Source organism: Rattus norvegicus, chromosome 2 (assembly GCF_021556685.1).
Source record: "Rattus norvegicus strain SHRSP/BbbUtx chromosome 2, alternate assembly SHRSP_T2T, whole genome shotgun sequence".
NCBI classification, from domain to species: Eukaryota; Metazoa; Chordata; class Mammalia; order Rodentia; family Muridae; genus Rattus; species Rattus norvegicus.
Window position 1 is genome coordinate 43345413 of NC_141535.1, and position 22374 is coordinate 43367786.

General features: G+C 41.1%; 1 protein-coding gene across 2 annotated transcripts in view; it reads right to left on the minus strand.

Annotated features, from left to right (window-relative positions):
• The window catches only part of Rab3c (RAB3C, member RAS oncogene family), a 243345-nt gene that overhangs the window by 15412 nt on the left and 205559 nt on the right, over positions 1-22374 (minus strand). For both annotated transcript variants that reach the window (NM_001433831.1, NM_133536.3), the window contains 1 exon segment: positions 12935-13059. In NM_001433831.1, the coding sequence (NP_001420760.1) occupies positions 12935-13059 (125 nt within the window).

The window sequence follows — 22374 nt, forward strand, 5'->3', positions numbered from 1 at the left end:
ATATATATGTTTATGTATGTATGTTTGTATGTATATATGTATATGTATGTATGTTTGTGTGTATGCATGTTTGTTTGTATGTACGTATGTATGCATATGCATGTATGTATGCTTGTTTATATGTATGTTTGTATGTATGTATGTGTATGTGTGTATGTATATATGTATGTATTTATGTATGTGTGTATGTATGTTTGTATGTATGAGTATGTGTGAGTATGTGTGTATGTGTGTGTATGTATGTATCTATGTATGTGTGTATGTATGTTTGTATGTATATATGTATGTTTATGTATGTTTGTATGTTTATTTGTATGTATGTATGTTTGTATGTATGTTTGTATGTATGTATGTGTGGAACATATTGTCAGTGTTGGTCTTCAACACTGTATATATTTAAGCTTGGGGAATATCATTAAAACTTGAAGTTTTCAACCCAATGAACCTGTTTCTGACATACTTGACGGAGCCTCTCTCTAGAGGCTGACCACTGTCTCTGCCCTTCCTGTTGTCCCTGATATGAGACCAATGTTTCAATTTCCGTTGTCCTTGCACTTAGTGGATTTCTCAGCATCCACATCTGTACCCTTGGTGGGAAGGTGGAAACCACACAGAGAGGGCTTTTTTGTTAAGAGAGCATCCTCTACTTTTGTAAAAATCTTTTTTCCCCTATGTATCTAATGAACAAACAAATCATGTTTAAATTTCACACCTGGCTGCTTCACATTTTAATTTATTTATATCACCTGCTCATCCCCTGTGGCTATTTTAGTTTGAAGACTTCCAGAAAAAGCCAAGTTCCCTTCAGTAATATTTCTAAGGTTTTGCATGGTGAACTACCCACCCAGAACATTTCCAGTTCCCTAGTAATTATTTTCCAGTATATATTTGGGATTTAGTTACTATTTTATATCAGCTGTAAAATTGATACAATGTAAAATTCAGCATTCTAGTTATTTTGAAGCATGTCATACAATTGACAGCTTTTAGGATAGAATGTTGTATGAACATTAGAATCCAATTCTGGAACATCTTCCTGATGCCCAGGACAGTCTGTATCCAAAGAGCCAGTCACTCCCCATTCCTGCCAGTCCCCTCTGCTAGGTACGTTTTGCTCTCCAGTTCAATTGTGCCTCCCACATGGGGTCTCCCCATCTGTGGAAATATCTAACACAGCATCTAGGAGAAGCAGGTGCCCAGCAGATGTTGGTTAATTACAGGATTGATTGCTATTAATTCGTTGGGAGAAGCTGGTAGAGATCGAAATGGAAGTGGGGGGGGGATCACTTATTCCTTTGTTCTTTGTTATGAAGTGGCTGAACTTTCAAGTGATTTGTCAGCTGCTTTATTTCTAGATGGAGTTTACCAGGCATGGAATTCTATATCATATCATTTCAGATTTGCCCTGTGGGAAATTTGTTATATCAAAAAAAAAAAATCAAAGCAGTCCTATTACCTTCGAGGAAAGGCATTTCTGAACAATAGGGAGAAGTATAGAATTGTTCAACTCTCACTAATAACTTTTGCCTTGCTTCAAAATTTAAAACCTCTTAAAGGTAGGAATGTCAATATTCTCTGAGCTTCAGAGAGATGAGTGTCACTCACGATGCAAGAGCCACTGTATGCGCTTAAGTGCCAAGTGTTCCAAGTGGAGTTTGTCCCTTTAAATCCATGAAACGTTTTCTTTGTAACTTCTCAGCATTGCATTAGGCTTTTAGGGATAAAGGAGACGATTTCCACCATTGCCTGGTCAATGTGTCAACTGTCAACACGAACACTCATAATTGTTCTTTGTACAGGATTTTCAATTCACAATCGCATCTATGTGCGTTATCAATTAGCAGGTTACCTTTGCCGTGAGAGATGCTTATGCAACACAGCAGCTATTGAAATACATTTTCGAGTACCAGTGCCCAAACAGATGGGTGGTCTTTGTGGAGTGCCTCGTAAAGACCGCTATGCTATGCCATTTACATTGGTTTCCCTTGCATTGGATCCAGGCTGTATTGTGAGGTGGCACCTTTAAAACATTCATTTTTACAGCAGAGAAATGTAGATATGCTGCACGTAGCCATGGCAACGGTTAGAGTCTGGCCCCACATGCACTTTCCTCCAGGCCATCCCTAATGTCTACTTTGTGTCTTCTAGGTTTAGGCCCAAACATGACCGAATAATCTCTGTTGGCTTCATAAAACACAGCTGTGGCGACTATCACCTTTAATGCTCGATAATTCTTATTTGTATATATTTAATTTACGAAGGGATGGCTTTCATAAAGACATTTTTGGTGTAACTGTATCTGGTATTCTAAGCGAATTTGCCGTAATTGTAATTCCTAAAAGTCAAGAAATTCCTCAGAAAGTCTGAATCTAGCCCCATTCACAGGCAGTTCAGCCTGTTCAGAGCAGATACAAAAAGCTACACAAAGTGAAACTTAAATGAACTGATTCTTTTATGGTGATAAATTCTGAAAATTGCAATCAATTCGTATGTTCTTTCGATGGTTTGTATTTAGGACTTTTTTTTTTCCCTGAGAAGCAATTGATTCTGTCTTTGGATTTTTAGGGCAGAGGAGGTGGTGAAGGCATTTGCGGTCTTTAGAATTCTTCCTTTAAACAGCTGCTTCCTTGTCAGAGAAAGCCGATTCTGGCCATTGGGAACTGACAGTTAAGGGCCAAAGACAAAGCCAGGATAGGGTGTGCTATCCAGCTAGGGTAGGTTTTCACAGATGAAATACCATGGTTTCTGTGTTCATGGGATGAAGCCTATGCCAGAATCAAACAGAGCTTAGTGCTAGGACTTGGGTTTGAGAGACTAGAGAAAGTCCCCTGTTGAGAACAAAGTTGCTAAATGCCACAAAGTACACAGAGTTAAGCATTCTGCACAGAGCAACTCTCCCCACACACCATTAACAAATGACTTCTGGTGAGACTGGGACCCTTTCCCAGATCCATAAAGGAATAAGGGTGCCCAACACGGAGGGCAAGATCTCTTTTCTACCTGTGACCTAATAAAGCACGAGTTTTCAAGGTGACAGTATCAGAGGATAATGGAGCTGAGCTGATGAGGAGGAAGGACAAGGAATAAGCACGGTCCCAGTCTCCTGCCCTGTAGAAGAGCAGAGACAGGGTCTGGATGTAACTACATGGACGGACACACAGCTTTGTCTGTGCACTTGAGAGGGTGAGTGAGCCTGTCTCCTTCAACAGCATTCCCTTAACGTCATGAGCCTGTTGCTAGAAGCAACCACTAGAATAAGAAATACCCGAGAAGCTGTCATTGGAATGGTTTGGCTGAAAAATTGTTTACTTTAAACATTTTAAAAGATGGTGCTATTTTTAAATGTCAGAACAGTACTCAGTAAATTACACGAGAGATCCAAGATTAATATAGAATAGGATTAATGTTGAATGCAGGCCGATTTGAGTGTACTGCGAAGGAAGAGGTTTGTAGGCTAAGTTTATTGAATGCATTTGTAGCCTCTGATGTTTTCAAAGCACCGGTATGTTTATTGGGTCATAATGCCACAGTTAAGTCAAATATGTTTGTATTTACAAATGTCAGGCATTTACATTTCTTGGGGGCAAATAATAATAAACATTTTTAATTAGAAATCAGTCCCCCGTGAGTTTAGTTGGTGGGATTTATTATCCATTGCTCTCAGTTATGATAATTTTACCTTGAGGAAAGGAAAATTATACCAATAAGTGCACAAAACTAATAAACAGATCTGGACCTCTGCATCCTGGATCTGAGCCCTTTCAAGTTTCAAAACCCAAACACTGAACACACCAAGCTCATTTAGATGAGTCGTTTATTTGCTTGTTTCTTCTTTTTTTTTTTCAGTGCTAGTGATTAAAATGAGGCAGTTTATATTTCTTATATTCAACTTTGAAATTTTAGTAACATTGTTCTTAACATTTTTGTGTTGTTAGAAAAAGAAACATGAGATCAGTAGTTTATATAGACCTTTCCTACCGGGAGCTGGATTCATTCATTGATTCTTACTTTAAATGCCGCACGAGTTAGATATGCATGTAGGACTGAGAAAGGCACTGCAGTCATTACCCTGAGATATGGTTCCTAGGGGGTTCTGAGTGAGATTCAAGTACGAAAAGAAGAGAACGGGGGATTTTGTGACATGGGCTAAGCTGGGTGAGACTGGAATCTCTTTAGCACACATACAGTTTTGCACTCTGTGGCTCTTGAAAGGAATGGGAGCTTCCTAGGGTCAAATGTTAGTAGAGATCTGAAGTAGAAAGATTTTTTTTCCCAAGAAAAGGCTTCACAGGTTCATTTTATTGAGTAAGTCAATGACGATTAGAACAGGGATTTGCCAAGGTCTTGGAAATTCTTTCAGTGGGGAGAATAAGAGTTTGAGGTCTGACATAAAAGAGCAAACTGGTATACCACCAATGCACCACAGGTGGTGGTATCACCAGCCAAGCGGCCATAGCGCCTTTCCTTCAAAGTGAGTCACTTGGAGCTTGAACCGAGTGCTTCGATGTTTACTGGGAAATGAGTGGGCATCAGCTGGACCGTCCTGAGCAGTTCGGGATGCACGGGACATATGGGTTTCCGTTCACAACAAGTATTTTCCAGCTGCCAATAAGGAGGACAGAGAGTTCTGAAACATAGACCAGGAGCTAATAAGAGAGGGCAAACTCAAAGGACCAGGAAAAGGTGGACAGAGGCACCTTCCCTTTTTAACCTCTGGATGTAAGCACATCTAAGTATGCCAAACTCATTCGGGTATCCTTGGACCGTTTTCTATCTCCTGGGAAAATGTAGACAGAAGGAGTGTGAGCTAGGGGAAATAATGGTAGGGTGTCTGCACTTTCCCACACACAGCTCAGTGCAGCCAGGTACTTAGAACATTTAAATAGCATTGCTGGGACTCCTTGCCAAATCCAGAAGTTGGCAGTCCCTGTTCTTTCATAAACACCGCAATTAAGATTTAAATAAATCTTTAAAAGCTGCTGAAGAGCAGTCGGTGCAAATGTGGAGCAGGTGGTTTGAGTTTTAAAAATAGGCACTGGGGTGACGCTGCATCCTCATTAGAGTTGCTGACGACTCGGCCCATTTTAGTGTAGAGTTGTTTTTACAGGGGCAAGGAGAAAATAATTGTTTTTTAAAAAAACTGAAGGAAAAAAAATAATCATCCTTCATTAATCTGGAGTGCCTGGAGGCAGTGGGATGGTCTGAGTTTGAAAAATGACTGAAGGGGAGCGTATCTGTCACAGGCATCTCATGCTTCTTTGGTTTTGGTGTTGAGGTTACTAAATGGCCCTTGGCGTGTAGAACTTAACACTGTAATGAGAACCTGATGCCTATGGAATTGGATTAGGTGTGTGTGTGTGTGTGTGTGTGTGTGTGTGTGTGTGTGTGTGTGTGTAAAACAGTAGCATCTTTTACTTTAGAAGAAGTTAACAGTGTGAGCACAGAGAGACTCGGTGACTTGTTCTTTTTTTTTTTTTTTTTTTTTTTCTGGAGCTGGGGACCAAACCCAGGGCCTTGCACTCACTAGGCAAGCGCTCTACCGCTGAGCTAAATCCCCAACCCCCCTCGGTGACTTGTTCTTAAGACTTGCCTTACTTTTTCATATACATTTCTTATGTCATATATGAATAGATTTAATGGAGTCAACTTTTTAGAAGTTAATTGAGTTTCATAGGAAAGAACTAGGTGGCTACTTGCACTATGCAATACACAAAGCCCTCATCCTGCTAAACACCACCAAGCGCCCATCATCCTGAAACTCTCAAATCAAAGCCTTAAAACCTTTAGATAACGCCTGACTGTTATCTTGAAGGGAGTCCATCATCAGGGTGGCATATATTTCTCTAGTTTTAGAGGTATGACTGTGTGTTCAGTTAACAAGGAACGGCATCTCACGGCTGTTGCCAACCTGACAGAAATGTACTTGAGAAGGGAGAATCTCATTTGAACAATTCTGTTGGGAGCGATGCCCTTGAAGCCCTCCATTGTTGATGTTATTATTATGGTTAGAGTTAAGTATGACTGGGTTCATGGAAAATCCCCAGGCAGCTGCAGAAGACTTATACAAATCTGGTGGTCAAAATGAATAATAATATACATCAAGATACCCAATGTGATGACCTGTAACCTTTCTGAAAAACCAACATCCTGCTGACTAATAGATATGACAAACCTGTGACTTTCTGACATCCTGTCAACATCAGCCTACTCCCTGACCACACGAATATTGTGTCCTTGGCCTGTGTAAATGTTTCTTACTTCCCCCCTCCCTCTGTTACCCATGTTATGGTATAAATTCAGCCTTGGGGAAAAATAAAGTTGTCGCCTTGATCAGACTTTTGTCTTGGCGTCCTTCTTTGCATCCCTTGTCCCCCATTCTCTTCCAGATACCCCCAATACCCTTCATTTACACAATACCTTCCATCAGACTGGCTTTCTGGTACGGATGTGGGGGCCTTTTCTTGATTGTTAATTGGCCTCGGATGGCCCAGCCCACACTGGCCAATACTGCCCTAGGTAGGTTGGCCTGGGTTGTATGAAAAAGGTATCAGAGAAAGCCAAAGGAAGCAAGGCAGTAAGTCAGCCAATATGGTCTCTGCTTCAGTTCCTGCCTTAGGTTCCTGCCTCTGCTTTCCTTAATGACTGATGTAACTGCTAAGCCAAATACACTCTTCTTCAAGCTGCTTTCAGTCATAGTGTTTATCACAGCAACAGAAAGCAAACTAGAATATGCTCTATTTTCAGAGAGTCTGATTTTTCTGGTGTGTGTGTATGTGTGTGGAAGGGAAGGCGGGGCGGGGGGGGGAAGGAGGGAGAGGGAGAGCTGCCTTAAGTTTTTTAATGTCCCCAGAGTAATGCTGATGTACTGATTCATGCCCTGGCCAGGTTCCTGTGTTATACTCTACTCATGTTGGATCCAGTCCATAACCTCCAATCTACTTTTTAACCAGTGGCTTCAGCAGATTATTTACTATTATATAACACAACTTTCAGAAGATTCAACACTCTTCTAATACATGAAGATTAATTTTATTAGTTCTATATAGTATACTATTGGAGCAACATATCTAAGAACTGAAAAGTTGATGCTGAGATACAGGGAAGTATGTATAATACTTTCTTCCTATACTCTGCCTGACATTAAACACCCCACTTTTAGAAATGCTACCTTTGTACTTAGTCTGAAATGAAGTCCAGTCTTGCCACTCTCTTCTTTAACCTCTGCCACTGGTTCTTGAGAACCAGTACAGCCAGTCCCAGTCTCTTCAGTGTGGTAAATGACCTCTTGGTGATAATGCCATCTTTTTGAGAGTTTAGACCTCTTCAGCACACAGGTTATTCCTCATAAAGGTACCATCACCTCCTTGCCTATCTGTGAAAATTCTATTTTCTTTCTTCGAGCTGCTGCAAACATTGTTAATGTGACCTTCCTCCATGCCTCTGTTCTTCATCTCCTGACCTCCTCTAAAACTAGTCTTCAATTCAGTCTATGGAGACCCATAGACTGGCTTATGAAAGTCATTGTGTATGGGAGTGGAGGCTATCCCAAAAGCTGTAGCTGGTCTGTGGGATATATTCTTCTACCTGGGCTGCTTTGTCTGGCCTCAGTGGGAGAGGATGCACCTAGACTTGCAGAGACTTGATGTGCCAGGGAGGGAGGATATTCAGGAGTGTTCCTGCTCACTCAGAGGAGAAGGGGAGGAGGTATTGGATGTGGGGGGGGGAGGATTATGGGAAAGGGTAACTGGTAGTAGGGGCAGTGAACAGGATGTAAAGTGAATAAATAAAAAAATAAAGTGATTGTGTTTGTGTCCTTTTGGAGTCTAGAATCTTCTAATAATGAGTGCTTGACAACACTGAATGGAAGACTGAAAGGTTGAATAAGTGAATGAATAAATGAAATAATTCTGTATTATGTTCCCAAATTTCATTGAGGAACATCAATCTCCTATGTCCATCAAGAATCAACCTTATAACCTGACTTAATGGCAGTTTAGTACTTGCTTATTGGTTTTAATTTGATGGATTTTAATCAAGTTCTACTGAATTTCTTTGCATCCTTACTGGACTAATGAATAACATCTCTGTCTACAATCATTTTTGGATCTCCCCAAGCCTCCTTGAAAATGTCTGTACGAATTTGATGGATATATTTTGAAGGAGGAAATTTGAGCATGAATGAGATTGTATTTAGGAGAATTCTTTCTTAGTAACAGCGAAATCATTCCTGGCGTCTTTCCCAGAATTGTGGGATCATTGGAAGATTACAGGACCCAGAAGAGTTTAAATAGGCTTACTAGCCACACACACCTGAATTCCCTCCTGGATTTTAAGATAAAACTAAGTTCAGTAAAAATCTATTCCACAATTCAAGGTTATTTCAAGGTTATTATGTCTAGCCCTAGGGATAGAAGGCTATGATAATTTTCCCTAGTGGGAGTTCCTTAGGATTAGTTAAGGGATCACAAAAACTCAGAGATCCCATAGGTAGACAACTGCACATACAGCTCCTTCCATCCTCTTTTCTACCTTGGCTAGCAATGGGAGTACAGGTATTCACAAAAATATTTGAGAACGCTAAAGTCAAAATCAGTACCATGGGGGTCATCCTGGCTCAGCTACAACCAATATTAGGGTTACTGAAGTCCAGAGGTAGATTTTCCCATCTGAATGTTAATGATGCTACACATCCTTCACTTCTCTTTCTTCAAGGATACTCAAGTCCCATGGCCAATGTGACTAATTCTTGTCTTTGAGGATAGAGAAATAGTCCATAGAGGCAAACCCCATTAGTTATCTCTTGGATCGCCTACATTGATTTATCTATACCTTCTGGAAAATAATAACATATTCTGCCTGTCCCAGCCACCGTGTGAAAGAGTACCCCATTCTATGGCTCTACCTTTTCCTATTTCAAAAGATGATTCCCTTAAGCAAATTCTCTTACTTAAACCAGGAATTATCCAATAAATATACATGGCTTAGAATTTAGAAGGTGACCTTTTGTCAGAGTCTATTTCTAACTGACAATACTTAACTATGTAAATTAAAAATGCAAAGCATTTCCTACATCATTATAGGACATGTTGTAATTGACTAAATGTTAAAATGTTGAATAATGTCAGCCACAGGATTATGTTCAGTTTGAGCAGTAATTCACCCTCTTCAGACACTCTGCTCATGGAAGTTAGTGTGGTGTAATACTAGAAAGTTAGTATTTTATGATACCACAAGTGTTTTTGTTTCTAATATAAATTCTTAGGGTTTAACTTTGAACACTTGAGTGTTGGCAGCTAGTCTATGTTGGCATTGATAAATTCATTTGAAACCCCAGCTGAGTCAATGGGAAATCGGTACCTGAGTCTTAAACATGGGTTCACTGAAGACATGATTTGCCTGTTATTTGGTAAAGTTAAAACCTCAGGGTGAATGGGAACTTCAAAGAAAGTATGTAGGGAGGAGTGTGGTGGGCTAGGGATGTAAGAAGAGTTGGAAGAGGACTCCAATGACTACCTAGGAGACAGAACACAGTACAGTGGTGGATAGGGTAGGGGAATGGGGAATCCCAGAATTAATGAGGAGGAACTGCCTCTAAGGGCCAGATGGAATAAAACATCCAGGAAAGGGATGCCAAGGAAATGTTCTTATAATTTTTTTTTTCCGGAGCTGAGGACCAAACCCAGGGCCTTGCAAGGAAATGTTCATTGTCTAGATCAGCACTCACAGGATTTGTGATGATTGTTTTTAGAAGGTAAAGTCACCCGTCAAATTGCATGCCAAGTACTCAAAGTACTGTAAACACTTAATAAACATTTGTTTTGTGACCTACAGAATAAATCTGATTGACAAGAGCACCCTTCCTACAAGATTTCCAAAGACCTCAGCATCAGCTATAGTCAGCTATAGTATAGTTCCCCTCCACCCCCTTTGGATGAGCAAATGATATACACAAATAACCATCAATGATGGAGAGTTAATAATAAACAGATAAATAAAGCAGTTGTTTTGAGCCATCTGCCAAGATGTGGTACTAACCTTTAGAAAAGGGATGCCTAATCTCCCAGAAATGGAATTTTACTGCTAATAGTTTTTAAAAGTAAAACCTCTCAAAACCTTGTAATTTAGATGGAGTTATTAAGTTTTTAGAATTGTCTCTCCTGATCATTTGTCGAGGGTGTGTAGTCATGAGGCGAATGAATCACATGGGAGGTAAATGATCTCCAAGCAGGCACATTTGCTGGTTGCCATGGCAACTACTGAGTCTTATTGACTAAATAGCAAAAAAAAAAAAAAAAAAAAAACCAACCAAACAAACAAAAAACCCCCCAAAACAAAACAAAAATCCAATTAGAGACTATTGGAAGAATTTGCACAGGAGCATAAAATCTGTCTATCCCTCAATTTGAGAAACTATCCCACATGTGTGCAGTGAATCGAGAGGGTGTGTGTGTCAGGATACATGTATTCTCGGGTGCATGTGCACCTGTGTGTGTGTGTGTGTGTGTATGTGTGTGTGTGTGTGTGTGTATGTGTGTGTGTGTGTGTGTGTGTGTGTGACAGAGAGGGAGAGGGGGAGAGGGAGAGAGAGAGAGAGAGAGAGAGAGAGAGAGAGTGAGAGAGAATCTCCAGAAATACTTTGATTATTCTAACTTCTCTTCAAATCTGATTTTATCAACAGTCAAGTTGTTTATTAGATTGCTAAAAAATAAAGCGATCACCTGGCTCTTTATCACCTGGCTCTTTTTGGCAATGACATTGAATTGTTCTTGATGTACTCTATCTTTTCATGGAGCCAAACAATTTTTTAGCTTTGCTTATAAAGACAGCCTGCTTCTGTGGAGCCTTTCGCCCCAGGTGGATATGTTTAGCTATGCTAAATCTAGGGAAAGGAGCCAGAAGAAGCCATATGGGAACATGCTCCCAGGTTCCCTTTCTCTCTTACACAGAGGACCTACTTTGTCTTCACTGCTATCTTACTGAGGTACTAGGAAATGTCAGCAAGCTTCTAGGACTCTCTCATGCTGGTGGCAGAGAATCCTTTGACATTCTTTGACTGAGAATATAGAGGCTAAGAAGCATTTATAGGTTAAATATCAAAGTTAAATATCAGTCTAGTAATGTTTTCATCTCTGGCTGCAGGGACGTCTCATGGACTGGTTTCCGTGGTCATTCAGTGACAGTCTTCAGTGTAATGAGCTTATTGATCTCACAAGGAAATAATAAAGTTTGAATAACGGGCTCTGCTCAGCTATTGAGATTTCCCAATGGCAGTGACCCATGGGGAATGGCTGGGCTGACAGCCTATGCTTTCAGTAATAGAGTGAAGCTCAGATCACCCATTACATGGTCGTGCTTTGGGTTGTGCCTCATTACTGGGATGAACTATTAGTTGAGGCCATCATTATAGACAGGGAAAGGGGTGAGAAGCTGAGTAGAGTAAGGGTGTCTTCTGGGGCCAAGCTACTTTGTGAACCTCTTGTTGCATCTTCCCCCGATGTATGTATACTCTATGTTGCAGGACTGGGATTTCCCCCAAAGTCAATTCATGTGTTGGCCCCAGGTTGTAAGTTTGCTGTTCACTGTCCGTCCCCTCAGCTTCCCTGTCTGCAGTGTCTGTGCTCCATTGTGGCCCTTACAACACCCCATCTCGTTTTACTGGTTTTAATTTTTTTCCTTTTCTAGGGATCCTTCAAAATGTATCTTGCCTCCTCCAAGAAGCACTGTCCAGCCCTACCCATCATCCCTGCAGGCACTGTCTCTCCTCGTGTATCCTCTGCTCCTGCACCCCTCTTGCTCTCCCAGCCCCTCCGAGCAGTCTTCCCTCTCTACCTGTTTCTGCCCACTTTTTCCTCTTGTCTCTGCCCTCTACATCATGAATTCCTCATCAACCTGTTTTTGTTTCATTAGTTTTGCTCTATTATATGTACCCTCGATATTTCCATATGATCACACGTTATTGCTATTGTTTGCTTCCTCGATAATGTCTGACATAAGCCACCTAAGAGGTGTTGTGTGGATCAGCCAGCCACTGGACTCTCCCGACTCCCCTGTCTCACCGTGATACTTTCATATCACATTTCCAGGTAGGTGTTATGTTTGAAATGGCCACGCTATTTCTAGAACGCTACTATGTCATCTCATGGGTTGCTATCTCAAAGGGCTCTTTGTTTAAGGTGCATTCTCAGGAGGTGAGTTTAACCCCTAAGAACTTTTCTTTAACAGTACTATGGCTCATCACTGGTGTTCTGAAGTCAAGAATCTAGAAAAGAACCTGTTTTTTGCCATTACCTTCCTTAACAAGAACCTGAGAAAAATAGTGATCGCAATGAAGTACTCAACTCCATGAAGAATGATGTGTGTGGACAAACATAGAACACAATGAGGGAACAGGACAGCAGGCCCGGGGTCCTCATGAGATAATAATTGGGATATTTTTGAGCTCACACCAAGGGCCTTGCCATCACTTTTGTTTCTAATTGTCTCTGAACTCAACCAGTGCCACAGGAAATGAGAAGGAATACACTCAGGGCCTGCAGAAGGCCTGTCGTTTGTCAAGATCTCTTGAAACACACAGACCACACACATATCTCACACATTGTATATATCACACACACACACACACACACACACTCTACTTACAGCATACCACACATACATACACATACACACACACTCCAAACACACATGCATGCACACACCACACACACCACACACACCACATACCACACACACACAGACATACCACACATACAAATAGAGACACACCACACACACACACACACACACACACATACACACACAGAGACAGACACCACACACACATATACACATACAGACACACAGAGACACACCACACACACACACACACACACACCTATGACTTTGATCAGCATGACAATCACCGACCATCCTTTCCTTTTGACTTGTGTCTTACCGAGCTGCTCTCCTAAGCGCTGCCCTCTCTCAGTTGAGACCACCCGTTCGTCTTCCATGTCACATTTGTTTCCGGCCAGGATAACCTGGGCATTATCCCAGGAATATGTTTTGATCTGAGTTGACCTAAAGGAAAAACAACAAGTACAAAAATGATCAGAGGGAAATCAAAAAAGCAAAAAAGAATAAAAAGTCTGAGAATGCACAAGCATGGTAAAAACAAAGCCCAGACAGACTGGACATTTAGAATCAATTATTCCAGTGCAGTTGCAATCCTCAGATTCTTACCAGGAATTGATAGAGGAAGAAATCTGAGCTCAGTGTGCAGTTCAATGGCAGAGCACATGAGGCCATAGCATGTGCTAGGCTTTGTGTTTGACCCCGGCTGTGGAGAAAGATGGCCAAAGCATTACACCAAGAGCTATTTTGTTTTTGTGAGATGAGCACCATCACACCGCTTTCTCACAGATCTGCATTGGTCATAAATAACAACAAGGCTGAGCTGGCAAGGATCTTCCTGGTTTGAGCAGTAAAGGTCCTGTGTCTCCAGAACCCTCTCAGCTCCAGACACTGAGATGGCTGGTTTATCTGTCTAAGGACAGTGGCCCCACTGACAGATACACTTACAAGGGAAAATAAAACCACCACTTCCCTTGAAAAAGAACCCAGAGGAAACCATAAATTTTAAACGAGTCATAAAACTATTATGCTCACACCTTATAGCTAAAAGAAACACGTAACATTCCTATAAAACAACAATATAGCAGGCTGGAATTTTCACCCTCTTTGAACAGACTTCTAGAATTCAGATCAGAGCCCAGTACATATCATGGAACAAACAACTCTTGGTTTTGTAGCTTAGATAATAATTGTGGTAGTTGACATTTGCAGCATGGTAAATCTAAGTGCTTTGCTTATATCCAATTTGTTTAATTCATAAACTAATTTAAGGGGAAGCTGTTGGACTAGTTCACAGTGGAAGAAAATGAGGTACAGAGAGGTTGAATAATTTGTCTTAGATCACACAGCTTCTAAAGTGGCATATTTTCAAACCCTGGGCCCCTAAATATGCCTTCACTTCCGGCCATTCATTAAAAGTTTGAGAAGTCATGTTCTAGTGTGCTGCCATCTGGAGCAGAAGCCCAGAGGAAAGGAAGCCATGGTCTTTAATTTTCTTCATTCCTGCTGTGTAAGAATAGCAAAATAGGGTCTGTGGGATACCTATCTCCAGCAGGCAGCCAGGGGAGGTTTCACCAGAATCCTGAAAAGCTCAACAAATAATTAAGCTCTGAACGGATAGATCTGTGAAGTGCCAGGAGAGCTCGGGTGGTTTTGCTGACAATTGTCAAGTCCTTCAGGGTTATTGAATAGACTCCAGAGATGAGCTGTTCTCAACAGGAGGAGAGGAGAAAGGGCAGCTTTCAGCTGCAGCCGAGGAGCTCTGTGTGAGCTGTGAGCCAGGTTCCTCCCTCCTGGGAAGAGGCAGGCAAGGTTTTATTTCCGAATTCTTCTGGTTCCAGCCCAAGTTTTCAAGTGATATTAATACAATTTTGATTCTACCTGGACACTGCAGAGGCATAGTCTAGATTATCCAAAAAAATCTGGTGGGGTATCACCATTTAAATTCTGACAAGTTAAAAATATATTCCCACAATAACATTCACATGTGCCCATTGTGGTTTGAGTAAGAATGGGTCCCATAGGACCATTTTTTGAATGTTTAATCACCAGGGAGTGCCACTGTTTGAGGATTAGAAGGACTGGGAGGTGGCCCTGTTGGAGGAATTATGTCCCTGGGTTTCAGAAGTCAAATGGGTTAAGGTTTCAGCAGCCAATAACAGGTCCAGTCAGTCTCTCTCTCTCTCTCTCTCTCTCTCTCTCTCTCTCTCTCTCTCTCTCTCTCTCTCTCTGCCTGGAGACTAGGATGCAGCTCTCAGCTACTTGCTCCAGAGCCAATCCTTTAATGCTCCCACCATGACAGACAATAATGAACTAAACTCTGAAACTGTAAGCAAATCCCAAGTTACATGTTTCCTTTTTTAAGCGTTGTGTTGGTGTCTTAGTGTTTCTTCACAGCAATAGAACAGAGATCGAGACACCCAATGTACTGGGCACATAAAGACATAAGCTCTAAATTTTATGCTTTTTTCCCCCTTCACCATATCATGCAAAGTAAACATGAAAATTGGCATACTCATCATGAATTAAAGTTTAAAAATCTCACATATGTGAACACATGTCATAACTCAGGTACCAATGTTATTGTTCAGAAGAGAAAGTTACATATCCGTGTGCATATAAGACCAAATAAGATTCCTTTATTTAAGCTGGTGGCCAAGGGCAGGCTTCCGCCACAAAGGTCTCTTAGTAGTGAAGCCTGGGGAAGCAGCATTTGTAAACGAAATTATTGTAAAATAATTATAGTAATATCATTGTCCGGTATGGGTCAGGGGAACTTGGTAACATTTGGTTTGCTCATACATTTTGGTTTTACAGCTGGAGCATGGTCTGGATCACAGGGTCCAGGATGTGTTGCCAAGAAAGAGGTGCTTATAGGCTGAAAAGTGCCTTTAGTAGACAGGAACTAGAATGAGGACAAGGTCAGGACAAGATGGCATCACCCCAGTCACCTCAATAATATCGTTTTTGCTAATAAAATTAATATTTTCTTTCAGAGGACCTAAAATCTGACCAATTTCCTTAGGTATTTTTATAGACTTACCTGATTTTTTTTAAATGTCTTGAAAACCAACGTGAGCCTTGGAAAGGCTCCAGGTTGAGTCTTCACCTTCTTGAGGCTTGGTCTAATCTTATACTAGTTAGAAATCAGACACTGACGGGGTGACTAGGTGCTTGGCGCTCATCAGAGTGTCACGGGTGTGTTGGAGAGGGCTGGGGGTCAGGACGGTCAATGTCATGGCTTGGGTTTGTTGAAGTCTGCTCTGAGTAAACATCCTGCAGTGTAGGCCGTGTGAGCTGAGCTTCACTCATGTGCCTTGGGTACCCCTAGGCCACAGTGTGAACTGTGTGAACTCAGCTGAGGTTGAGACCTTGACTAGGTGTATTGGGCTCGGTACCCACTGCTCTTCTTAACCCAGGCGACAGAATGCTTGCTTCTATAATTAAACACACCCGAGTACCTTTCTTCCGCTACTGAGTATCCACTCCAGATTACCCATTTTATATACAAGCTGACAGTTCTTATTTTGTAACAATGCACAGAAATATGTCAAAATGAGAGCATATTTCACCTCTGGTTATCAGAACTGTCCTTGTTCCTATGGGTTGTTTTGTAATAAATTTTCAAATTTTTATGAGCTCTACAACACCCAAAGGTAATATGGAATGAATAGTTTCTGTAATTATCCGACAATTAGAAAGGATGATTAACTTAAAAATATAGGGAACATATGGTCTCTTTTAAAAATAAAGTAAAAATAGTGATCTGTGGCATTTGTGCCAAGGAGAGTAAACGTTTGCTAAGCCAGCAGAATTGGATGACTTTCTGCCTGCAACCAGGGTTATAAATGCTCCAAGAAGGCCTCTGGCTGCTTTTGCTCTAGTTCCCTACCACCAGTGTGTAAGAAGCACAGCTTTGGGTGAGGCAGGAAGTGATCAGAGCAGTGTCCTCTTCTTAAATCCCACTCAACTCATCTATCCAGTTTTTATAATTTAAATGATAATTAGAATTTTACACTAAAGAACCTCAAATTTTATTTTTAGTTCCTGTCTACAAGCTGAGGTCCCACATGACTAATGTTTCCTGGGTGTAGAACTGAAGGGCTTGTACACACGAAGCACACAGTTTACCACCGAGCCACACCCAGACCCCACATTGGTAAAATTTTAGCCGAGAGTAAATAAGCTTCCTCTAGTGTGTCTGCCAGGGCAATGCACATTTTCATTGAAAAATTCTTCATTTTGTGTGGGATTTATACACACGCGTGTTTTGGTTATGCAAGTGCATTTTGTAAAATCTCTTATTTGTGGAATGAATTTCTAATCGCATAATTAGAACTGTGCAATTCCTTTGTTGGGAAGATGCATATTTAAAGAGAATAGCTGTCACCAAACAATATACACGTGAAAAGATGATTTATTTCTGAATCACTGCAAAAGTTCCCCAGGGGAATTCCTGTTAATCTCAACAAGATTAATGGAATCAGGAACCATATGCTAGTCTCCATGGTTACTCTTCCAAGTTCAGTTAGCTCAGACATTACCAGCACAGGATGAAACGATTAGAACAATAACTCTTTAGCTGCCATTCAGTAGGGACAGAATAAAAGCACTTCAAACCTCCCTTCGACACATTTATACAATACTGGTTGGGACATCCTTTCTTCCTTTCAGGTCTTACCAAAATGAAAAAAAGAAAAGAAAAGAAAAGAAAAGAAAAGAAAAGAAAAGAAAAGAAAGGAAAAGTGAGCTTCTAGAAATCTGGGAAGGTGTACAAGGAGAGCAAAGAGTCCTTGATGTTTTATAACATTTTACACACAGGTGAACTCTGGGCAGAATAAGATAATTTACATATCCTATTTATGTAAGATACAATTTATGTAAATTGTACATATTAAGAATGGCAGATTCCTACAGTATTGATTCTTTGATACTGTTCTGTGTTTGTCACTGATTTCTTGTGAACTCATTGTCTTCCTACAAAGAATTACTGGTTCTTGCTACTCAAGCTGTTTGAGAAAACAATAGGTGTCCCAGTGACTACAAGCAATTGCTGCTTAGGGTCTGATTGGGGTTGCAGTTGGAGAAATAAGGGCACAGAGAGAATGTAACTCTGCTGCTCCTTTGTCAGTAGAGCTCAGGCAGATCTTACTCTCACTCCTTTCTCAATCTGGGGAGCTCTCAACTGTATCCATTACTCTTGGTCTGTTGGGCCTCCACAAGGATCAGCTTCTTGTCAGGAAGACACCCAGTCTGTAAGGAAACTCCCTCACTCCCAGTGCTCACCACAAGGGGAAGGCAGCTCCTATTATTGGTCTCTTTCATTCAATTTATTCTTATTTATTAATTGATTATTTATTTAGACTTTTGGAGAGTCTTTGAACCTTATTCCAACTCAGAACAATGAAATCAGAATTTTAGGCTGGCAAGATGGTTCAAGGTTGATCTGAGAACTCACACGTGAAAGAGAGGACTGACTCTTACAAGTTACCTTCCAACATCCACACTTGTGTACACACACACACACACACACACACACACACACACACACAAACACACACACACACACACAAACACACACACACATGAAAACAGAGTGATAAAATAGTTTAGAACCTCCAGGGACTTCACCAGACATGTTAAAAAATGTCTCTCCAGATTGCCGTTTTAAGTTCAGTAAACTCAGACATTATCAACACCAGATGAACTACTAGAACAATTACTATTTAGCTGCACTGAATGATATATACACTAAGGAAAGGGGTTTTAGGAAATGGTTTTCTTTACTTACACTTTTCTGTTCATTTATAAGTGACTGATTTACGTAGTTTACATATAACACCACCATGCATGTATAGGTGACTCACACAGATGTGCATAAAAAAGAAACTGCAATTGAGAGAGCTTTAGTAAGGAAACAGAAATGTGGACAAAATAGAACATTGTCGATGTGAGGGATAAATATGAATAAGTGGTTTATGAAGCTGAGGAAATAGGCCTTGTATATGTATAATGACATATTCTTTAGGAAGATTTAGAGAAAATTATAGTATTAAATTACTGCCTTGTGATGCTGATATCACTTATTATTGTTTAACGAAATGGTTTTACATGGTAAATTTGGTATATTAGCCTAAGAAGTTAGATACAAAGTGAAGTAGCTGTTGTTAAAAGTCTCGTCCTTAGCTTTTATACTCGCACTGAGCTCTCTGGCGATGACAAAATAATAGAGAGATTTCTCACTTTTCGTTTCTTACTCCCTTGTAGGCAGATTATGTTTCTCTGCCAGGAAGACAGCAAAATTGAATAAGTGAGTCACTTTGACCAATGGCTTATTCATTTCATGTGTAGACAGCAGACAAGAAGACATGCTTGGGTTCCATCAGTGTGTTCTTTTAAAAAAAGATTTATTTATTTTACATGTATGGATTCTTTGATCGTGTTTAGTGTGAAAGTCACAGAGGCTAGAGGAGGGTGCTGGAACCCCTGGAACTGGATTTATAGATAGTTATCAGCTACCAGATGGGTGCTGGGAATCAAGTCTGAGTCCTCTGAAAGCAGTCAGTGATCTAAAGTGTTGAGCTATCTCTCCAGTCTCCAATACAATGTTCATTCTGGAAACAGCGCACTCTCCCTTACACAGTCCAGGATGAGAAGCATAAGCAGCCCACTGAGCTCAGACACCAACAAATCTTCATCCAGTCTAGAAAAGGCCAGTGCCACAGTTTGAATATGAAATGGTCCTCACAGGCTTGGGGTTTGGTGGTGTGGCTTCCGGCCTATGAACTTTAGGGGAAGTGACTGACGCCTCTGAGCTCTGGCTCAATCAATAGATGAATCCCTTGATGGATTTGTAATATGATTTTGTCACTGGGGAGTGTTGAAAAGTAGGAGGTGGGACCTCATTGGGTAAAGTATGTCACTTTGATGTTATAATTTGTTTCAAAAAATTTCTACCTACTGTCATTCACCCTCTTTAGTTCCTGGTCACTATGAGGTGAATGCTAGCCTCTGTCATGTGCTCCTGCTGAACTGGGCCTAAAGGCAATAGATCAGAAGAATCATATAGGTCTTCTATGAAACCAGGAGAGAGAAGTAAACTTTTCTACCCGGTAAGTCATGCGCATCAGGCATTTTATCACAGCAACAGACATTCTGACTAGTGTATCCAGTTTCACTCAGCATCCTTTTGTGGCCTTGTGTGCCTTTCTTTACCTTTGGCCATCTTCCTTCCTTCCATCTCCAGTAGGAGTGCATTAGTATGTTTTCACTTGCCCACACACACTGAAGATTTTGCAACTGAAAACTACAAGCATTCTGGGAAGTTTCGGGTTTGTGATGCTTAAAATTAACAAAAGACCAAGAGCTCATTTAAGACAAAAACGTGGATTACAAGCATAGCCTTAGATACAGGGTATTTTGTAGCAGATGTTCTTGGTACTCTGTCCCTCTCCCCTAGGACTCATAGCCTCGGTGCTTGCTGGCTGGCTTCCAGCTGCCTCTATCTGCTTTTCCTTACTTTACAGCTTTCTATAAAGCAACATACGGGCATTTTGCCCATCAGCGAAGACCAAAAATAACAAGCAAATAGCACACCAAGGAGCAGACCTCAGCCAAAGACTGATAGGGATTGCTGTATAATACCCAAGCTCCCTTTCTCCCCAGATTGCCACCATTCTTATTCCCAAATTTGTAAACAGGAAAAGCTCTAGACACCCATAACAGTAGCTGGCTTGAAAATATACCATCTGTGGGCTCCGCCCCTTTCACAGCTCACTTCTCCAGCACTTTTAGGTGTTTCCAAATATACTAATTTAGAACTTAGAACTTCTACCTTAGAGCCTGATTCTGAGGAAATCCTACAAAGACGCTAAGAGGGTTTCTTCTGGAAAAGGACCCAAAGTTTCAAAGTGTTCTGGAGTTGGTAGTGCTGGAAATAGGGTTTGGAGATGAAATGTGCCCTTGAGTGTTAAAGGTTTTTGTTGGATGACCTGGTTGTTTGAACGAGATGTCCCCCACAGCGGGGCATTTGAATACTTGACTTCTAGTTGGTAGTGCTATTTGGGGAGATTTAGGAGGCATTGTCTTGCTAGAGGAAATATGTCACTGGGGGTGGGCTTTGAGTTTTCAAGAACTTCAGGCCATACCCCATTTGCTGCCTTTCTGCTTGCTTGTTTGAGAGTTGACATGTAAACTCTCAGCTGTCCCTGCCACCCTGCCTGCCTGCCACCAATCTTCCTTATTTTGACAGTGATGAATGCTTATTTCTCTGGAACTATAGGCCTCGAAGAAACCCTCCCTTCTAAACTCTGCTTTGGTCATTGGCCTTTTATCACAGCAACTAAGTAAGGACTAGTAACTAAGACACTTTCTGAGGGGCTTTTGGGAAATGACCAAATCAAAAAGACTCTGATAAAAGCAATGATTAAGATACTGGTGCATTCATTCATCATTTGGTAACATTATTAGGAGGTGGTGGAGACTCAGGAGGAGGAACCTATTGTAGATGATATCATTGGGAAGTTATGCCTTGTTCCCTTCTCTGTGTCTTTTTGCCTCCCATGTCTTTGTGTCCGGTCCACCATGATGTGAACCATTGTGATCTTCCACGTGCTTCCCAGAGTGATGCTCATGGGCCTAGCAGCAATGGTGCCATTGAAACTGTGAGCAGGGATAGATCCATCTCCCCTTAAACTGGTTTCTTCAGCTTGACTAATGCTGCAGGCTTCAAAGTAATGGCTGTTAATTGCTTTCCATTTCCGAAGGATCCAGTTTAAGGTTATCATTGAATTTAGACTTTATTAGCTTTGTGAGAAACCTGTGTGCCACCACCCATCTTAAATGATTTTATCACCTGTCAGGCCCTCTCACCGTCTTGCATCTAGTCGTATTACCTATATCCTCTTGGGTCTGGTGTCCCTAACGAGGGCAGATAGAAGCCCTGGCTATCACCCACCCTAACTGTCACTTGTATACATGTCTGCACATATACATAACAACCGTTAGAGAGCCCAAAGATCCCCACTGCTTATTCACCGCTTTGCTTCTGCATTCAGCCAAGTTTCCAACACAGGCAAGGTGCTCAGACAGTAAGGGCACATTAGTGATGAAAGGAATGAGCAAATGACAGACTGAGTACGGAGAAATGCCTAAGAAGCCTGGTATTTCAAATATAAGCACAAAGCCAACAAAAGCAGGAAGGAAATCATTATCCCCTGTAATGGCAAGTGCCTACTTAATCCATTTTAGGATGTGTGTTGGATAGAGTTCTCTTATAGCTTGTTAAAACCTGTGGGGCTCATGGTCCTAGAAGGCTGGTGCTGGCACTTTCAGACCTGCCGGCTTTCTGTTTGATTAGTTTTCCATTCTAGTCTGGGGAGGGACACATTTCCTTTCTGGCTCAGAACTAATAGTCAGGGCCACTTCAGGGAGTATCTTTAAACTATGGACTCATTGTGTGTGAGGGTCCCGATCCATCTCCTTTAGTATAAAGACAAAGCTGAGACTACAGATGTGAAGTAACTTGATTAAAGTGGTACAAGCTGCTCAGGGACCGATGTGGTTTATAACACAGCTCTCCCAAGAATATTCTTTGAAGACTGCTTCCATCAGGGAGGGAAGAAATTCATATGCTAAATATCTGATTATCTCTCCCTAACAACAACAGCAACAACAGAATGTTTCCTGGAGGCATCCTCACATGCCAGGATCACTGAACATACAAGAGGGTTCTTCATTTGGGGGTAGAAATGAAAAGAATTG